This window comes from Pantherophis guttatus, chromosome 5, assembly GCF_059756535.1.
Source record: "Pantherophis guttatus breed Tessera chromosome 5, ASM5975653v1, whole genome shotgun sequence".
Taxonomy (NCBI): Eukaryota; Metazoa; Chordata; class Lepidosauria; order Squamata; family Colubridae; genus Pantherophis; species Pantherophis guttatus.
This window is the reverse complement of record NC_142067.1, coordinates 19,231,399-19,251,423: the sequence shown is the minus strand read 5'-3', so window position 1 is coordinate 19,251,423 and position 20,025 is coordinate 19,231,399. Positions and strand designations below refer to the sequence as shown.

At 39.7% G+C, this 20,025-nt stretch overlaps 1 protein-coding gene across 1 annotated transcript in view; it reads left to right on the top strand.

The window, feature by feature from the left end:
- GUCY1A2 (guanylate cyclase 1 soluble subunit alpha 2) overlaps positions 1-20,025 on the top strand; it is a 200,215-nt gene that overhangs the window by 89,657 nt on the left and 90,533 nt on the right. The window contains exon 5 of the mRNA XM_034409432.3: positions 1,669-2,154. Within this exon, the coding sequence (XP_034265323.1) occupies positions 1,669-2,154 (486 nt within the window). The remainder of the gene's footprint in view (positions 1-1,668; positions 2,155-20,025) is intronic.

Below are 20,025 nucleotides of genomic sequence, written 5' to 3'. Positions count from 1 at the left end.
CTCCACCTCTAGGCCACCGCACCACTCAGTGTTGTAGAATGATAATACGATAATAAAATGATAATAAAAGGAGAACTTTTGATAAGCAAATACATTGTTTTATCAGCACCCCAGTGTCCAGGAACTTTTTCATCCTACAATGTTAGAACAACCTCCATACTTTTAAGTGGACTGGTAATTCAAGACATCAGCTTGGAGAGAAAAGAATATCATGCTGCTTAAATATCTTCCAATTTCCCCATGTTTTTGATAATACCAATTTATTTAAATGTCAATTTTGCTGAGAAAATGCTACTTGGAATGCATTTAAGCTCCGAGTTTTACTTTCCTGCATCTTGTGTACTGGGTACTTCTTTGCAAATGAACATATTTTTTGGTTCTTTGCCTAAATGTCAAACTATTTGTGCATTGTTAGGCAATGACATACAAATAAGTACCTAAAAGCTTCTCCTCCCCCCCCCAAAAAAAAATTAAGAGAAAGGAGAATTTTATATGCATTATAACTTTGGACATGGCTATATCAAATGCTACTCATGGATTCTTGGAATGAAGTCTATTTTATTTTATTTTTTACTCAAGGCTCTTCACTCATTATTATTGCAATACAAATACATGCATATTTAAGTCAATTTCTGTTGGTTTTGGCCAAAGAAGCAAAAGAACACCCTTCAGAAATAAATACAGTTGGGGGGAAAAAAAAATAGGAATAGTTCGCCTGGTTTCCCTCATGGCTGAAAAATAACCCCCTTACTTAGTTGAAACTCTGAGCTTTATTTAACTTTCTTTAAATTGCTGTATATCACTTTATTTGACAGCACATATTTTCTCGTAGCAGGCAAGGGCAGAAACTGCCAGATTAAGTGATTTAAACAAAATAAAGAGTTGCTGAGAAAATTTCTTTTTCCTAGCTCCTGAGCCAAGCCAGATGTCAAATAGCTTAGGTCTGGTTTAGGCATGAAACAATGTGTGAAGCATTCAAGGATCACACCAGTGTATCAATTAATTGACAGGCTTCACTTGAGGAAAATACCTGTTGGCCTTATGCTTTTTTTCCCCTCTGTTGACATAGTTAATTTCTTGTCTCCCGTGCATATATACCTTTTGTATATTTATCAGCATTTATTTATTTATTTTATTATTCATGTTTCTATGCCGCCCACTCTCCGAGGACTCTGGGCGGCTTACACCAAATACAGCCTTCTAAATAGCATATTGCCCTCAACAATCTGGGTCCTCATTTTAGCCACCTCAGAAGGATGGAAGGCTGAGTCAACCTTGAGCCGGTGAGATTTGATCCGCTGATCTGCTGATCTAGCAGTCAGCTGAAGTAGCTGCAGTACTGCACTCTAACCACTGCGCCACCTCGGCTCCTACATAGCATTACATAGCAGGGGGATTTATAATCCATCCAAAGCCACACTGGATTTGGGCAACACCAAAATCAAATCAGAACAAATATGAATGCATAAATAAATAGTCCAAAAAGAATGTATAATAAACAAGTTATTTGAACAATCCAATTGAGATTCATAAGTAATGAAAAAAAATGTATGCAAAGAAAGAATGCACAGAAAATCATTTGTTAAAGCAGACGGATGCTGCTTTGATAGCTTTAAATGTTTACTTTGAGAGTCTAATTCTGCATTATTAAATGTCTCTTTATTCCAGGTCATGGAAATCAAAGGACAAATGATCCACGTCCCAGAATCAAATTGTATTTTGTTTTTGGGCTCACCATGTGTGGACAAGCTGGACGAACTGATGGGTCGAGGCCTCCACCTTTCAGACATACCAATTCACGATGCTACCCGTGATGTCATCCTTGTCGGGGAGCAGGCTAAAGCCCAGGATGGCTTGAAGAAGAGGATGGACAAGCTTAAAGCAACCTTAGAACGAACGCACCAAGCTCTAGAAGAGGAGAAGAAGAAAACTGTGGATCTTCTTATCTCGATCTTCCCCGAAGAAGTAGCTCAGCAGCTCTGGCAAGGGCAGCAAGTTCAAGCCAGAAAATTTGATGATGTTACCATGCTCTTTTCAGACATTGTTGGCTTCACTGCTGTCTGTGCCCAGTGTACACCCATGCAAGTGATCAGTATGCTCAATGAGCTGTACACCAGATTTGACCACCAGTGTGGATTCCTAGATATCTATAAGGTAACATCTTTCACCGTTCAAATTTTTACAGAAGTATGATATTGCTAACATACCTTTTTCTTACTAACAGTGTTCAGTTTTCTTACTAAAAGGTTGATCTAAGTAAATGGTTGTTGCCAGAAATTTGACTATAGGGAAAAAGTGAGCAATGGGGTGATCCAGTCTAGAAGGCGAAAATCACATCTTTAAAGTGATCCTGTTTTTACTGTTGATATATAATCAACAAAGTAGAAGTAGCTGAGTTGGAACCATGCTTCTTGATGTACCATATTCAAAATTGGCATTCCTCTCATTCCCAGATTGAATTGGCATATTGTATTTTAACAATTTCAGATTTCTTCTATTTCATTCAATTGTTCTTTTAGTTCCAAGGCTGAAGAGTCTAATTCTATTAGGTAAATAACTGTATAAATGTGCCCTCTTCTCCACTTTCAAAAATCAAAGTTGAGACCATTGTATATAAAAAACAAAATCACATTACAGGTAGTCTTTGACTTACAACCACAATTCAGCCCAAAATATCTGTTGTTAAGCAGGACAGTTAAATGACTTTTGCCGCATTTTATGACCTTCCATAGCACAGTTTTTATTTATTTATTTATTTATATGCCGCCCTTCTCCGGAGACTCAGGGCGGCTTACAATGCGTTAAGCAATAGCCTTCATACTTTTGTATATTTATACAAAGTCAGCTTATTGCCCCCACAAACTGGGTCCTCAATTTACCTACCTTAGAAAGGATGGAAGGCTGAGTCAACTTTTAAGTGAATCACCACAGTTGTTACATTAGTAACATGGTTGTTAAATGAATCTTCCCCATTGAGTCAGAAATGAGTCTTCCCCATTGACTTTGCTTGTCAGAAGGTCACAAAAACTGGTCACATGACCACGGGACACTGCAACCGTCATAAATATGAGTGAATTGCCAAGTGTCTAGATTTTGATCACGTGACCATGGGGATGCTGTAATGGTCATAAATGTGAAAAACAATCACAAGTCACTTTTTCAGTACTGTTGTAACTTTGAACAGTCACTAAACAAATGGTTGTAAGTTGGGAGATTGTTTTAATTGTTTTAATTGTTCTAGAGCAGGGGTATCAAACTTAAGGTCTGGGGGTTGGATTAGGCCCGCAGGGTGCTTAGATCTGGCCCGCAGGGCCGCCCTGGAAACAGTGATGGACCGGCCCACAGTGTCTCTGCCAATGAAAACGGAGCTCCGGAGGGCTGCAGGTGGCATTCTCTAGGGTGCCACCCACAGAAGGTTGCAGGAGACCATTGTAGCCGAAACGGAGCTCGGGAGCCCATTTTCATGAGCAGAACGCTAGGGCCACCACAGGGGCCCCTGACATAAGTGACATTGAGCTAGCCACTCCCACCCTGCCCACACCCATCCCAGCCCCCAAAGTCAAACACAACCTGATGCGGCTCTCAATGAAATTGAGTTTGACACCTCTGATCTAGAGTCTACTTATGTATCTAAATTCTAGAGAAAACACATGTCTGGTATATGGTTTCTTTATAGACAGAAATGTCCAACCTTCTTATTTCTTAGCTGCTGCTCTGGGCTGATTGCTGATTTTGTTTAATTGTATACTCAGTAGAGAGTATTGAATGATTTATTGCTATCAAATGATGGCTGGGTATTAGATTTTCTCCAAAAGTTATGAGACTTATTGGTTGTGATGTTTTGCTGGCCCATAGTGAACTTTTTATATGGGCTTTCTTTGGTTTTTCTTTGGGATGCATAGTGACAGGATAATGATGAGCAGTGTCTATTTGTATATTCTGTGTCTATTTGTGTGTTTCTATTATCTTCAAACATATTTCTCAAGCTGAGCATTTATGAATATTAGATGAACCGATCTCTTTGATACTTTTAAATTCCAAGGGCTGGATGCTAAGAAAAGTATTGGATTTTTTCCCCCAGAATCTGTTTTCCTCTTTGGAAAAAACTGCATCAGAAATTAACAGAATCTTTTGATAATAAGTTGCCATATGTGGTGAGCAGATCATGATATAATTTAGGAGCAAGTGCGTAAGCATTGCTAATTTTGCAGTTATATCAGCTCAGCTGTCTTAGATATCTAATTCCCAGCGCAAGAACATTAAATCATTTTCACCTCACATTTTTCCTTTCTGAAAAAGCCTTTTACTGGGCATATTTTTTAAAAAAAATGTAATCAAATGGTCAAAGAAGTTCTGGCCATATGATGGAATGTAGTCCGGAGTTGCAGAAGGGAGGGGCTCTTTCCCAGAGAACAAAGAGAGAGCAGAGTTTCTGGAATTTATGGTAGACAGGAAGATTAATTTTTTTTTAAAAAGGTAAAAGTTTAACCTGCCCAATCATGTTTGACTCTAGGGGGTGGTACTCATCTCCATTTCTTAGCTGAGGGAGCCAGCGTTGTCTGAAGATACTTGTGTTCATGTGACCAGTATAACTATAGACTGAGGTACACAAATGCTGTTATTTTCCCATTGAAATGGTACCTATTTATCTACTTGCATTTGTATGCTTTCGAACTGTTAGGATGGCAGGAGCTGGGGCAATGAACAGAAGCTCAACGCATCATGCAGTGCTTGGGCTTGAACCTGGGTTATCAGGAAGGCAAAGACAATTCCCTTCCCCCTTCCAGCAATTCATAAGAGTATATTTAATATGAAGTAAGAATGATGCATAGAGTTACTTCTGAGTAATTCTTTATTGCTGTTCATCTCTAGATAGAATCTTGTCAGACTAAAGAGCCGAGGTGGTACAGTGGTTAGAGTGCAGTACTGCAGCCTACTTCAGCGGCAGTTCAGCAGTTCAAATCTCACCAGGTTCAAGGTTGACTCAGTCTTTTATCCTTCCAAGGTGGGTAAAATGAGGACCCAGATTGTTGGGGGGGCAATAGGCTGACTCTGTAAACTGCTTAGCGAGGGCTGTAAAAGCACTATGAAGCTGTATATAAGTCTAAGTGCTATTGCTATTGCTCAAACAACAATCTGCAAACCATTAGATCAACCTCATCATTTTAGCTATTGTCTGTCCACTGTAGGAGGAAGGCCTGTTCTGCATGTTTCCAACCGATATGGTCCTGAGCTTTCTTTTGCCAATTAGGCCTGCAATACTTGCTGATGTCGTCAATTTATCTTGTTTTAGGTCTCTTTCATGGATGTTTTTTAATCAAGTGGGATCCATTCTATAACTGCCTTGGCCCACTAGCCCTCAATTCTTCTTGCTATGTGACCAGTCCATTTCCATTTCAATTCTTTTACTCTCTTGATGATATCATATACTTTTGTTTGTTCACTAATCCATGTGCAGATCTTTCTATCTTCTATCTAAACCATATATATCCGTGATGGCGAACCTATGGCATGCATGCCACAGGTGGCACGCAGAGCCCTCTCTGTGGGCACACCAGCTGTCACCCCAGCCCAGCTCCAATGTGAATGCGAGTGCATGCCTCCCACCGACCAGCTGGTCTTTGGGTCTCTGCCACGCATGCAGGGGGGTGCAGGTTGGTGCAGGCGGCTTAGGTCTAAGCCCGTGATGGCGAACCTATGGCACGAGTACCACAGGTGGCACGCAGGGACATATTAGTGGGCACACCAGGTCAGCTCTGGGGCGCACGCGCGTGCTGGCCAACTGATTTTCGGGCCTTCTGGGCCCACCAGAAGTAGGGAAACAGACTGTTTCCTGCCTCTGGAGGGCCTGGAGGGGGTGGGGAAGGCCCGTTTTTCTTTCTTACCTGGCTCCAGATCCTCTCTGTGTATCTGGGAACGGCGAAAACAGCCTTTCCCACTCCCTTGGAGGCTCTACAGAGGCTCAAAGGGCCCATTTCCCCACTCCCGGTGGGACAGGAAGTGACATTTTTTCCTATCCCCAGCCTCCAGAGGCTCCTAGAGAGGCTCCTACAGACTCCTAGAGAGGTTCTGGAGGCTGGGGACAGCAAAAAATGTCATTTCCTGTCCCACCGGGAGTTGGAAAACGGGCCTTTTCAGCCTCCGTAGGGCCTCCAAGGGAGTGGGAAAGGCTGTTTTCGCCGTTCCCAGATACACAGAGAGGATCTGGAACCAGGTAAGAAAGAAAAACGGGCCTACCAGGCCGTCATGTGCCAGGGTGGGGGGAGGGGGGAGGGGGTTGCGCACACATGCACGTGGGCACGTGCGCGCGCGACCCTCCCCCGCCCCCCCTCTCCTGGCACGCAATGGCAAAAAGGTTAGCCATCAATGGTCTAAGCTTTCCAGGTCCAAAATGGGATGCGGGGCAACCTCACGCGGCGCCCCTGTGCCCCATTTTGGCTTCCAGGTTGGTGCAGGAGGCTTTCCAGGTGGAAAGCCTCTTGCACCAACCTGGAAGCCAAAATGGGGTGTGGGGGGGGGGCTGGGGTGCATGCACGGGGAACACACGCATATGCATGGGGGTGGGGTGCATGCATGGGGTGGGGTGCATGCGCGGGGGCGCTCAGATTGCATTTAGGGGTTTGGGCACATGCGCGTGCATTCACACACATGTTTGCACGATATGGGCACTCGGCACCAAAAAGCTTAACCATCATTGATATATATCATTAAAATCTGCTGAGATAATTATATATACTCTGTGAATTGCTGTGGGGGTGGGGAGAGCTTTGCCCTCTTCCTGTCTACCAGAGATTCCAAGCTCCTCTGTTTCTTTGCCCTCTGGGAATCAGCCCCTCCCTCCTATTTCTATGGAGATTCTGAGTCATCCAGGTCATGGTTGTCCCAAAGGTGCTTTTTTTCAAAAGGCAACTGGACTTTGTTTTTCTTTGAAGACGTTTCCCTTCTCATCTAAGACGCTTCTTCAGTTCAGACCGAAGAACTGAAATCAGAACTGAAGAAGGTTCTTGGATGAGAAGCGAAACGTCTTCAAGGAAAAACCAAGTCCAGTTACCTTTTGAAAAAAGCCCCTTTGGGCCTCCCTCCTGTGATTACGCACTACATTCTACTACAGGACATCACTTACTATTCAAAAAAGTATTCCTTCCATCTCAATGTGAATAATTAAGTACAGTAGTGGCAGCGAGGATTATCTGTGCTCTTAAAAAGGCAGTGAATCTTTTTCTTTCTGGCATCAAAAGACCACAAATTGAGCAACCACGCTTAAAAATCCAAACTCACTCCATCTCTTCATCTGTGCTCTGTACAGAAGCTTAATTGCATTCTGTTACATCCATGCTGTATGGTGTTTTGATTTCCCACAGCTGTAATTTGAGCCTCACTAATACAGGTTCTTGCCAGAAATCTTTGAAGAAAAAAAAAGAACAAACTTCCATGGTGTAAAACCGCTAACAGGGCAGTACCCTCTCCTTAGCATTTTTCTCTTTTTAAGGGATGGCTACATTGACCTTAGTTAGACAAAACAGTTTGAAATATTCACTTGGACTACGCATCGCTGTCTGTGATCTTGCATGCAAAACCATGCCATTCTTCTTCTTCAGATTCTTCATTAGAATGTGCTTCGTGTATAAACATTAGAGCAATGAAACCCTTAAATAATCTTCCCTCTAATGGTTGTACTCTTCTGATGTTAACAGATTAACAGAGTTGGAAGGGACCTTGTACTGTAGGTCAACTAGTCCAACCTCCCACCCAAGCAGGAGACCCTACACCATTTCTAACAAATGGCAGTCCAATCTCTTCTTAAAAGTCTCCAGTGATGAAGCTCCCACAATTTACGAAGGCAAGCTGTTCCATTGGTTGATTGTCCTCACAGTCAGAAAATCTCTCCTTATTTCTAGGTTGAATCTCTCCTTGATCAGTTTCCATCCATTATTCCTTGTCTGGCTTTTGGGTGCCTTGGAAAATAGCTTGACCCCTTCCTCTCTGTGGCAGCCTCACAAATATTGGAACACTCCCCTTAAGAGAAGGGCCAGGGGAGACAAATATATGTCTCCCCTGGTCCTTCTCTTCACTAGACTAGCCATGCCCAGTTCCTGCAACGGTTCATCATATGTTTTAGCCTCCAGTCCCCTAATCATCTTGGTTGCTCTTCTCTGCACTTTTTCTAGAGTCTCAACATCTTGTTTGTAGTGTGGTGACCAAAACTGGATGCAGTATTCTAGTTTTGGTCTTACTAAGGCTTTATAGAGTGGCATTAGTATCTCACTTGATCTTCATTGTACCCCTCTGTTAATGCAATTTTGGATTGCATTGGCTTTCTTGGCTGCTGTTGCACACTGCTGATTCATATTTAACTGGTTGTCCCCTAAAACTCCAAGATCTCTTTCACATTTACTGCTATGAAGCCTGGTTTTACCCAGTCTATATGTGTACTTTTGGTTTTTCTTGCCTAAGTATAAGACTGTACTTTTCTCTACATTGAATTTCATTTTGTTAGATAGGGCCCAGTGTTCAAGTCTGTCAAGATCTATCTCGATCTTGAGCCTAGTCAAATATCTTTTACTTCAAGAACACAGTTGGAAATACTGGAGAATGTTAAGAAAAGTATTCTTTACTCTGTGTTGTTACCTGAATTTCTGAATGCTGGTCTGAGACTACTTTTCCATTCAATACTGTTAGTTTTGAAATAAGGTCATCTTAAATCCCCTGAGATTTAGGAATAGGGTTCAAATAAAATCAAACTCTAGATTTTCAGGACAATATGTGCCCTGATTATCTTGATATCTAAAATCAAGATACTTTTTAGTAGTATACAGAATAATTGAGTGGGAAGCGACCCTGCTCAAGCAGGAGACCATATAACATTTCAGACAAGTGGCTGTCTGGTCTTAAAAACTTCCAGTGTTGGAGCATCCACATTTCTGAAGGCAAGGAGTTCCACTGGTTAATTGTTGTTGTTTTTTTCTTTGCTTTAATTTATATGCTGCCCTTCTCCGGAGACTCAGGGTGGCTTACAATGTGTTAAGCAATAGCCTTCATACTTTTGTATATTTATACAAAGTCAGCTTATTGCCCCCACAATCTGGGTACTCATTTCACCTACCTTTGAAAGGATGGAAGGCTGAGTCAACCTTGAGCCTGGTGAGATTTGAACTTGCAGTAATTGCAAGTAGCAGATGTTAATCTGTTAATAACAGTGCTTTAGTCCACTGTACTACAGGCTCTTACCATTGTTCTTGTTCTTACCATTAGGAAATTTCTCCTTAGTTCTAGGTTGCTTTTCTCCTAGATTAATTTCCATCCATTGCTTCTTGTCTTGCCTTCTAGACAAAAGTTTTTGTACACTGTTAAGAAAATGTGAATTGCTGGGGGTGGGGGGAGAGAAGCAAAGTGGAAGGCATGCATGTATTTGTGCCTAAGAGAGATTAAAAAATGAAAGACTGAAAGGTTAAATAAGCAGACATGTTAAAATTCTGGTTTGTAGGTCTTAAAGTGGTAGCTGGCATGGAATGGCTTGCTTTTAGTTTCCTGCTGTTAAATTACACATTAAAAGCTATCTAAAAATATACTTTTCTGATGCTACTTTCCTATACAAATAATTAGTGTAGTTGCTATAGAGATATTAGATGATCACAAAGGAGACAAGCTCATGTGACACCAAAGAGGAGGAAAAATTATGTGACTTAATCTACTTTAAAAACAAAACAAAACACAACCTCATATTAGCATGCATATATTCATGCAGAGTCTATATACTTAAAATGCCATCAGCCAAAGATTCTTCAAATTACAATTCTAGTTTCACCAAGCAATTCTGGGACATTATACTAATTTGCTCAAGAACAAAGCTGAAATGGCTCCCATTTATTTTAACTAACGTTTTCGAAGTGAGAAAGAAGTCAGTCCTTCAGGCAGTTGTTTTTGACATTTTGAAAACAACAGTACTGCATATTTCTCTGTAATATTTAGAATTGTACCCTCAACCACTGAAGGAAAGATTATCCTGTGTGCTGCTTATAAACTGGGTTGGTTCATAAATAAAGCAAGATAGTTGAAAGAAGGAACGGTGATGAGGCAAGAGAGATTTAGTGTAGAGAAGATACAAAGCCAAGGAAAGCAGATAATTGAAAAAAAGGTGCACATTGGCCACATTTAACACATTTATAACAGAATAACAGAGTTAGAAGGGACCTTGGAGATCTTCTAGTCCAACCCCCTGCTCAAGCAGAAGACCCTATACCATCCCAGACAAGTGGCTGTCCAGTCTCTTCTTAAGGGTGCTACATCACCTCCACCCACAACTTCTGAAGCCAAGCTCTTCCACTGGTTAATTGTTCTCACTGTCAGGAAATTTCTCCTTAGTTTTAGATTGCTTTTCTCTGTGATTAGTTTCCATCTATTGCTTCTTGTCCTGCCTTCAGGTTTTAAAAAGGTGGACTCGCCCTTCTTTGTGGTAGCCCCTCAAATAGTTGAACATGCCCCCCCCCCCGTCTTTCTTTTTCGGAATAAATTCTATCCTGTTAAAAAATATGCATTGTTACTGAAATCTGAAGACTCAGTGGCACAGAAACAAGTTCAAACCTCACTCAATCATGAATTCCGCCAAAAAACCCAAATGATTTTGGGTTTTCAGCAGACTACGGAATTATTTTGGCAGTATAACATTTATAGCAGAAGTCCTCAACCTGTGGGCTGCGGCCTACTACTAGGCCATGGCCTATTTGCAACTGGGCCATGTGAGCAGCTGGCCGGCATGCTCACAGCTACACTCGTGCGAATGGCGGGCAATGGCGGGCACCGCCATTCTCAGCCCCACTCATTTGTGTGAGCTGCCACTCACACAAATGAAACTGGGCATGTTCACATGGGCCTGCCCCTCACAGAAAACCATCCCCTCCTTCCCCCTCCATCCCACACCAGGCCACCAATTTAGAAAGCTGGGGAAGGCTGAGCAGCCCAAGAGAAAGGGAAACATAGAAGCCTTCTTAGTAGATAGCTTTGATAGTACTTTATATTACCGTGTTTTATTTTCAGACTGTGATTTCAACAATTGGTGTGACTAGCAGAAACTGATGCGACAGCCATAAAACTGCAATAATTAAAAAAGCTTTATTTGTTGACAGTTTGCTTATCAGAGTAACAGCAGTATAAATTGCTATGGAGAACAATGGGGAACATTTACCCTATCCTGCGCAATGTTTTTATCTTGTGTGATGTTTTAAAAGAATACAAGTTACTAATGGCAATCTTTATTGAGAATACTTTATAAAACATACTTGTTATATGCTCTGGGAGGTTTTAAAGAAAAAACATCAACAGAAAATTAATATTTCCCAAACCCTATCTGGGCATTTCATTTTCTATGTTGTACGCTTTATTTGTATTCTGCTGAAATTCTCATAACCAGGACAATATAAAAAATGAAATACAGGTAGTCCTCAACTTAGCGACAATTCAAAGTTATGAAGGAGCTCCCTGGGGGTGCTTACAATCCAATTTTGAAATTCCCATGGTCATGTTTCAGTTTTGCTGAAAACCAGCATTTACTTTTTCTTTTTGTCAAAACTGATCCTTAGTGAATAATGGGTTTCCTTAACAACCATGGTGTTTGCTTAACAACTACCACAAAAAGTTTGTAAAATCAAGATGACCCGATTTACAACTCTCCTGGCTTACAGCCATGATGGACAGGCTCCTTTACAGTTGCAAGTTGAGGCCTGCATGTAAATAATAACTCCCACCCTCCCAAATTATCATTAAACCAAACTTGGAATGACTGCCCATTCACCACTGAATTAGTGATTTAACATCTACTGAAACATAAATGTTTCCAGCATTTTTCAGAATGCCATGAGAGAGTGGGCATAATGTCGGGGCACCACCACATATGGCAATATTTCTATGGGTAATTTCCAGTTTTGGTTTCTCATCAGACCGCTCCCATTTGTTTCTTGCTCCCAGATCAGAGCAGTTTAGAATAACCACACATGCCACTCAAAGCAGCTAGCAGAAATATTTGAATGTTTATTATGAAAGATCAGCAGTCATCAAAAACAGTTAAGAGGCAAAATGGCGCAAAAGACCAACAAAGTGCAGGAGAGGCACGAACTACAGGGAAAGATGCACATATGTTATCCCAAAGATGCTTTTTTCTAGAGGCAACTGGACTGTCTGGTTTTTCTTTGAAGATGTTTCGCTTCTCATGCAAGAAGCTTCTTCAGATCTGTCTGGATGGAGGGGAATGGAAGCAAAACTTCTTCAAAGAAAAACCAGAAATCCAGTTGCCTCTTGAAAAATAGCACCTTTGGGACAACCATGATCTGGAAGACTGAGAATCTCCATAGGCCAGGGGTGGGCAACCGTGGCCCTTTTACAACCTGTGGACTTCAACTCCCAGAATTCCTGAGCCAGCTTGTTCAATTTGGCTGGCTCAGGAATTCTGGGAGTTGAAGTCCACAGGTTTTAAAAGGGCCACAGTTGCCCACCCCTGCCATAGGCACATATGTTATGTAGAATGTTCTTGCTATGTTCTTGTTATGTAGAAACAAGAAGGCTGAGATTTCTAGTCCTATCTTGGGCACAGAGCCAACTGGATGATGTTTAGGCCAGTTACTCTGCCAGCCCTAGGAAGGAAAGAATGGCAGACTTTGTTCTTTTGTCTTCTGAAGTCTAGCAATAGTTTGTGCAGCCTCACAGCTGCCTTGTTCTGCAGTGCAGTGTTCAACCACCATAGAGGACAAGGCTACTGTGCTTTATTTCATGCTGTACCAGGCAATGAGTTACTCCCTCTGTCAAAATAAATCTATGGCCTGTAAATTGACCTCCTATCAGATTTATCTTCACCTCAGGCCAAATCTGTACACCCAGTAAAGTCTTGCATCGTTAGTTTCAGAGTATTTTAAATAAAAGACATAGCTCTTTTTAAGCATCTACTTAAGGTTGTTGTTTGTTGTTTTTTTTACTGCTGTCTGATATTCCTGGGTTGGTTAACTGACATTTATATTCAGTAGTCAGCCTTTACTGGCTATGTCAGATCTACTCACAGTTAACCTATATAATTACTTTTCTACACTGCAATTTAGAAACTTGATAAGGCTTGTTACCTATTGGGTTTGATTGAGCAAGTACTTTCCATTTTTCTTTTCTTTTTTTTAATATTTCAGTTCTTTTATTTCCTTTTATTTCCTTTCTTGGATTATGCACTATATTCAAGCTATCTTTTTTTCTTTTTTCTTTTTGTCCTCTGCACATACAGTTAGATCTTGATGTAACAGAGGATGTAGATTAGGGATAGGCAACTGTGGCAATTTTACAATCTGTGGACCCAGAATTCCTGAGCCAGCCATGCTAGCTGTAATTAACTGTGAAATTACTATTAATGAATAATTAACTATTAATTAATTAAGCAATTAACTGTTACTGCATATAATTTATTATATGTTGCTTTCCTTTGTCAGTTTCCTGGGTGCAAACAAATATTGTTAATAAAAATAAATATTGCAGCTCATCTGAGTTTACCCTTTTTTTTCAATAAAATGAGTAAGGCTTCATTCTGTATATTTAATTTTCTATTTTTTAAATTTCAAACTGGAGCCTTTTGTTCTTCCTTGATAGCCCAGGATTATTCCTAACTGGGTTCTGCAATTTAATTTATTCCTTTTTTTTTTCTTTAGAGATACATACATACGTTTTGCACTCGTATATCATTAATTGTGACAGATTGGGTTTGCTCTCCTTCCCCAACTCATAAGGGATTTTATCTGCATATTTTGTAGGCAAACAATTTTGCAGGTAAGTATCTTAAGTGCTTCTCCCCAGAGATCAACTGACAACCTCTATCAAACCACAGGCATCTTCTCATATTTAGCAGGTTTTGTTATTTTTTGTTTCTTTCTGCAACCCCATTTTGCTCAAAGCTGTAGCTTAACACTTTTTTCATGTGTTACTCTTTAGTTCTTCAAATAGTTTTCAAATTCCTGGTTGTAATGTTCTCCCTGTTATCATACTTTAATCTCTTTATTTTTATATTGAATTTGTTTTCAGTGTCAGCATAGAACACGTTGAATTTCTTAAACACTTCACTCTTATTGGGTATGAGATGGGTAGAGATAATCCTTGCCTTATGACCACAATTGAAACCAAAATTTCCACTGCTAAGCGAGGCAATTGTTAAGTGAGTTCTGCCTCATTTTATGACCTTTTGCCACAGTTGTTAAGCGAATCACTGCAGTCATTAAGTGAATCATGCAGTCGCTAAATGAATCTGACTTCCCCCATTACCTTTGCTTGTCGGAAGCCAGCTTAGAAAGTCACAAATAGTGATCACTTGACCCCAGGACAATGCAACTCTCATAAATATATGTCACCTGCCAAGCGCCTGGATTTTGATCATGTGACCATCGGGATGCTGCAATGGTCGTAAGTGTGAAAAACAGTCATGACTTACTTCTTTCAGTGCTGTTGTGACTTCAAACAGTCATTAAACGAATGGTTGTAAGTTGAGAACTACCTGTACATGTATATTTCATAAGAATGAAATATGCAATGTACAAGTACATGGGATAGGATTTCCTGCCTGAGCAGGGGGTTGGACTAGAAGACATCCAAGTTCCCTTCCAACTCTGTTATTCTAATTCTAATATTTTAATGTTACAAAGTAGCTTTTTTCACTCTTCATTTTTATTGGGATTTGATCCCAAATATCTGAAAACTCAAGTTCCATCAGCCGCCTGGCTTACTTGAACTTCCAGCTGGGAAAATTGTTTCTTGTACTTTTTTTTTCTTTAGTTAGCAACCCCTTAGTTTCTTGCAAGGACAAATATTCACTCCAGTTGGTAAGTCCTCATTCTTCATTTTCTTAATAACAGACTTATAGGGTGACCAAAATTTCACAGTATTATTTTTATGCATGCATCCTGTTAATCTGTTTGCTTTAGGCTGAATAAACTTCAGCAAATTAGTTTCATTGTGCTTTCCTTTTAAAACTACTTGATGGTTCTTCTAACAGTGCAAAATTGATGCTTGAGCACTATGTCACGGTCACATTGCACAAGATAACACATGTAGAGACCATACAAATATGCTTCTTGGGAATATCATATCCCTGATTTCTTTAGAATTTATCAGACATTTCAGTTATAAAAGTTATAAAAAATACCATCTTAGAATTGGTGCACACTTTCTTCACCAGGAAAGTGAGTAACCTCTTCAATACACCAATGGATAATTAGTAAGAGGATCAAGAAAGCTTTATCTCCATGTACTTAGAGATACATTTGATGCTAAAATATAGATAGCCATGTATGTATGTATGTATGCATGCATGCATGCATGCATGCATATATATATATATATATATGTGTGTGTGTGTGTGTGTGTGTGTGTGTGTGTGTGTGTGTGATTTATTTCTGATACACACATACAAAAGGGATGCAGTGGCTCAATAGCTAAGACACTGAGCTTGTTGATCGAAAGGTCAGCAGTTTGAATCCCTAGTGCCACGTAATGGGGTGAGCTCCCGTTACTTGTCCCAGCTTCTGCCAACCTAGCAGTTCGAAAGCACGTAAAAAATGCAAGTAGAAAAATAGGGACCACCTTTGGTGGGAAGGTAACAGCGTTCCGTGCGCCTTTGGCATTTAGTCATGCCGGCCACATGACCACGGAGACATCTTTGGACAGCGCTGGCTCTTCAGCTTTGAAACAGAGATGAGCACTGCCCCTAGAGTCAGGAATGATTAGCACATATGTGCGAGGGAAACCTTTACCTTTATCTCTACACACACATATAAATCAGACCAAGAAGAACATTGCTTTTTTACTGCAAATGTTTGATAAAGATGTGACACTTGAAAGGGCAGGATCATAAACAGTCCCTCCTCTGATGATCTCACTGGACAGGCACATATATAATCTATACTCGGAAAGAAATTGTAGTTCTTTTAAAACTTACACTGGATTGAAGTCTAACAAAGTAATCTTAGTTGCAGTTATTCATATTATTGCTACCATTACCAGTAATAATATTCAGTGAGATCAAATCCCTTAAAAGTGCACAGGTAGTCCTTGAGTTATGACAGGTTGCTTAGTGACAGTTCAAAGTTATGAGAGACAATGAAAAAAGCTACTTATAACCTGAATTTGAGATTCCAACAATTGTCCCTCTCCCAGTGGCCCCATAATTGCATTTTGGGTAGAGCCGAGGTGGCACAGTGGTTAGAGTGCAGTACTGCAGCTACTTCAGCGGACTGCTAGTTCAGCAGATCAGCAGATCAAATCTCACCGGCTCAAGGTTGACTCAGCCTTCCATCCTTCCGCAGTGCGTAAAATGAGGACCCAGATTGTTGGGGGCAATATGTTGTTCATGTTGTCTTTGGTGTAAGCCGCCCAGAGTCCTCGGAGAGTGGGTGGCATAGAAATATGAATAATAAATAAATAAATATTTATTTGACAACCGTCCCACATTTATAGCCATTGGCAGTGTCCCATGGTCATGTGACTGAGATTTACAACTTTTTTATTGGAAACTGGTTTTTTACATTGGGCTTCTGGTGAAAAGGACCTCATAGTGAACAGTGGGTCCCCTTAACAACCATATGCTTGCTTAACAACCATCTCAGAAAAGGCTGTAAAGTTGGGTGTGGACATGTGGCAACCCATTTAATCGCCATCATGACTCATGACCAAGATTGCGAGCTCCATTATGGTTTGTAAATCAAGGACTACCTGTGCAACATTAGTTCTTAAGAATATCTGTTTCATGTGGTTCTGCCCAGGCATATGAATAGAATAGAATAGAATAGAATAGAATAGAATAGAATAGAATAGAATAGAATAGAATAGAATAGAATAGAATAGAATAGAATAGAATAGAATAGAATAGAATAGAATAACAGAGTTGGAAGAGACCTTGTCCAACCCCCTACTTACGCAGGAAACCCTACACCACTTCAGGCAAATGGTTATTCAACCTCTTCTTAAAAACTTCCAGTGTTGGAGCATTCACAACTTCTGGAGACAAGTTGTTCCACTGATTAATTGTTCTAACTCTCAGGAAATTTCTCCTTAGTTCTAAGTTGCTTCTCTCCTTGTTTAGTTTCCACCCATTGCTTCTTGTCTTGGAGAATAGCTTGACTCCCTCTTCTTTGTGGCAGCCCCTGAGATATTGGAACACTGCTATCATGTCTCCCCTGGTCCTTTTTTTCATCAAACTAGACCTACCCAATCCCTGCTTGTTGAACATGATTACTTTGCTTCTTTCTAAATGTTCTTTTCATTTTCCTGTGCACTTTTTAAAAAGGCTCACTCCTTCTTTATATAGTCAATGGACGACCAATGGAGTAAAATATTATTTTCCTTGGACAAAAAAACCCCTCCCTATAAATAAAAAAAAAGGGCAAAATGTCCTTTAATATCAGTTAGAGAGACTACATGGTGAGAATTGATTGCTGCTTTCCATTCCCTTGAAAGTAGCTGTCTATGGTTCAGCACATTGTTCTTGTCAGACTTTCCCTTCATCCTTAGTTCTCAGAGGACTCCTGCTTTGACTACTAAGTAGGAACTATAGTGTGAAGTTAGAAATGGAGAGTTTTTTTGGGTCGCCAGGTGGGCTATCATTAAATCCTGGCTGTGTATGTGTTGTTGTTGTTGGATTTTTTTTTTAATGACCGTAAAGCCTGATAACACCAATTACTTCATAATTAGACTCTCGGGAAGGAGAAGCAAGCTTTAAAAGAACACACTTTAAACAGATGGTGGGATTACCACTTCTCTTTGCCCTCTCCTTCCCTCTTTCTCTGTTCATCACTGGCTCATTTTCAAAAGCAAACTGCTGTGCAGATCCAGCAGCTTTATTTATTTATTAAAGAATCAAATTTATATAGCTGCCAATTTCACGAGAAGTATTACCCTCTCAGGAGGAGATGGAGGTGTATGCAGACAAGGAGAGGGCAAAAGAAGGAAAGGAGAGGGTTGGGGTTTTTTTTTTGTTTTTTTTAAAATAGAAATACCGTATTTTTCGGAGTATAAGACGCACCTTAGTTTTTGGGGAGGAAAATAAGGGGAAAAAATTGTTTTTAAAAAAGAAACCTGCTTGAAACTGTTTGAAGATGTTCTTCGTTTATCTGTTTGCAACAATTACTTATAACTAACAGTCCCAGTCCAAATTCCTTCTCTTGTATTGCAGCTATTAGAATGAAAGAGAGGAACTTTCTGTTGGCTTCTAGCTTCCATTGGGGATGGTTTGTTTGCGTCTTTGATTAGGAAAAAAGAATGAATCTGGGTTTCTCATTTATTTATTTGTTTGTTCAATTTCTAAAGCACCCATCTCACTCAATGACTCCAGTTGGCTTACAATTGTTTTGAACCCCACCCTGTCACTCTCAGAAGCTACTAGTTAAATTTCACACACACACACACACACACACACAGAGAGAGAGAGAGAGAGAGAGAGAGAGAGAGAGAGAGAGAGAGAGAGAGAGAGAGAGATAAAGTTATCTATCTATCCACCTATCCATCTATCATCTATCTATCTATCATCTATCTATCTATCTATCTATCTATCTATCTATCTATCTATCTATCTATTTGTCAAACTAGTTACTAAGTCTGCATTACTATTAATCTTCTCATCGTTCCTATCACCCATCTCCTCCCACTTATGACTGTATGACTGTAACTTTGTTGCTGGTATCCTTAAGATTTATATTGACTGTTTCCCTATGACTATCATTAAGTATTGAACCTTATGATTCTTGACGAATGTATCTTTTCTTTAGTATTGTATCTGTACTTCGAGAGCGTATGCACCAAGACAAATTCCTTGTATGTCCAATCACACTTGGCCAATAAAGAATTCTATTCTGTTCTGTTCTGTTCTGTTCTGTTCTGTTCTATTCTGTTCATCTATCATCTATCATCTATCTATCTATCTATCATCTGTCTGTCTGTCTGTCTATCTATCATCTGTCTGTCTGTCTGTCTATCTATCTATCTATCTATCTATCTATCTATCATCTATCTATCTATCTATCTATCTATCTATCATCTATCTATCTATCTATCTATCTATCATCTATCTATCTATCTATCTATCTATCTATCTATCTATCATCTATCTATCTATTTTCATCATGATAATGGCCTGGGGGCAAATAAGGCTTGAGCTACATCATCCATACAAATAGCTAATCTTTGAAGAGGAATCAATATTTTTTAAGTGATTGAATCTGCATAGATTTGCATATCATGAAAGAAACTTCTGTAGGAATTCAATTTTAAGAAAATTCTCACATGGCCCAACACACACTCTAGCTGATTTATCAAAAGTGTTTCCCCAGACTATTTTACAGATTAATTTTAAAAGAAAGATAATCACAGTCCCTGGGTTTATATTATAAAAGACATAGCATAGATGGGAAAAGGAAAGGAAAGAAGAAAGATCAGACATCAATTCTTAGCGCTGTATCCTTTTTCAAGAATATTTATTAAATTTACTTCAAAATCTTAATTTCAGATTTGCTTTAGAAATGTTTACAGGCACCGTATGCAACATGGTGGCTGAGAAACAGGCAAATTCTATGCTAGTGTTTATTAGGAATGGGTTGAAAATAAAACTACCTATGTTGCAATGTTCCATACCTGAAATATTGCATACAGTTCTATTTGCCAAGGTATATGTGATGAAAGAGGAATCCCTCTTGTCCCACTCATAAAATAAGCAATAATTGGAAATGGCAACAGCTCCTTCTAACTGGAATTGTTTCTTCTAATCATATCTAAGGTAGGCATTTACTTCTTGTATAGAAGAAATGGGGAATGGTTGTTAAAGTTGAACCCACAAGTGGTTGTATTAAGAATAATTCATTTTAACCATTAATAAAATTAATAGCTATCTTATTGATTAAATATAACAGTCCTTTTTTAAAAAACAAAATATTTCATGACTGAATATTTAATCCATTGGCTGTTGCAGCCCTACTACATAGAAATAATAAAGCAGAAGCCTCCAGCTGCAATTATTTATTATTT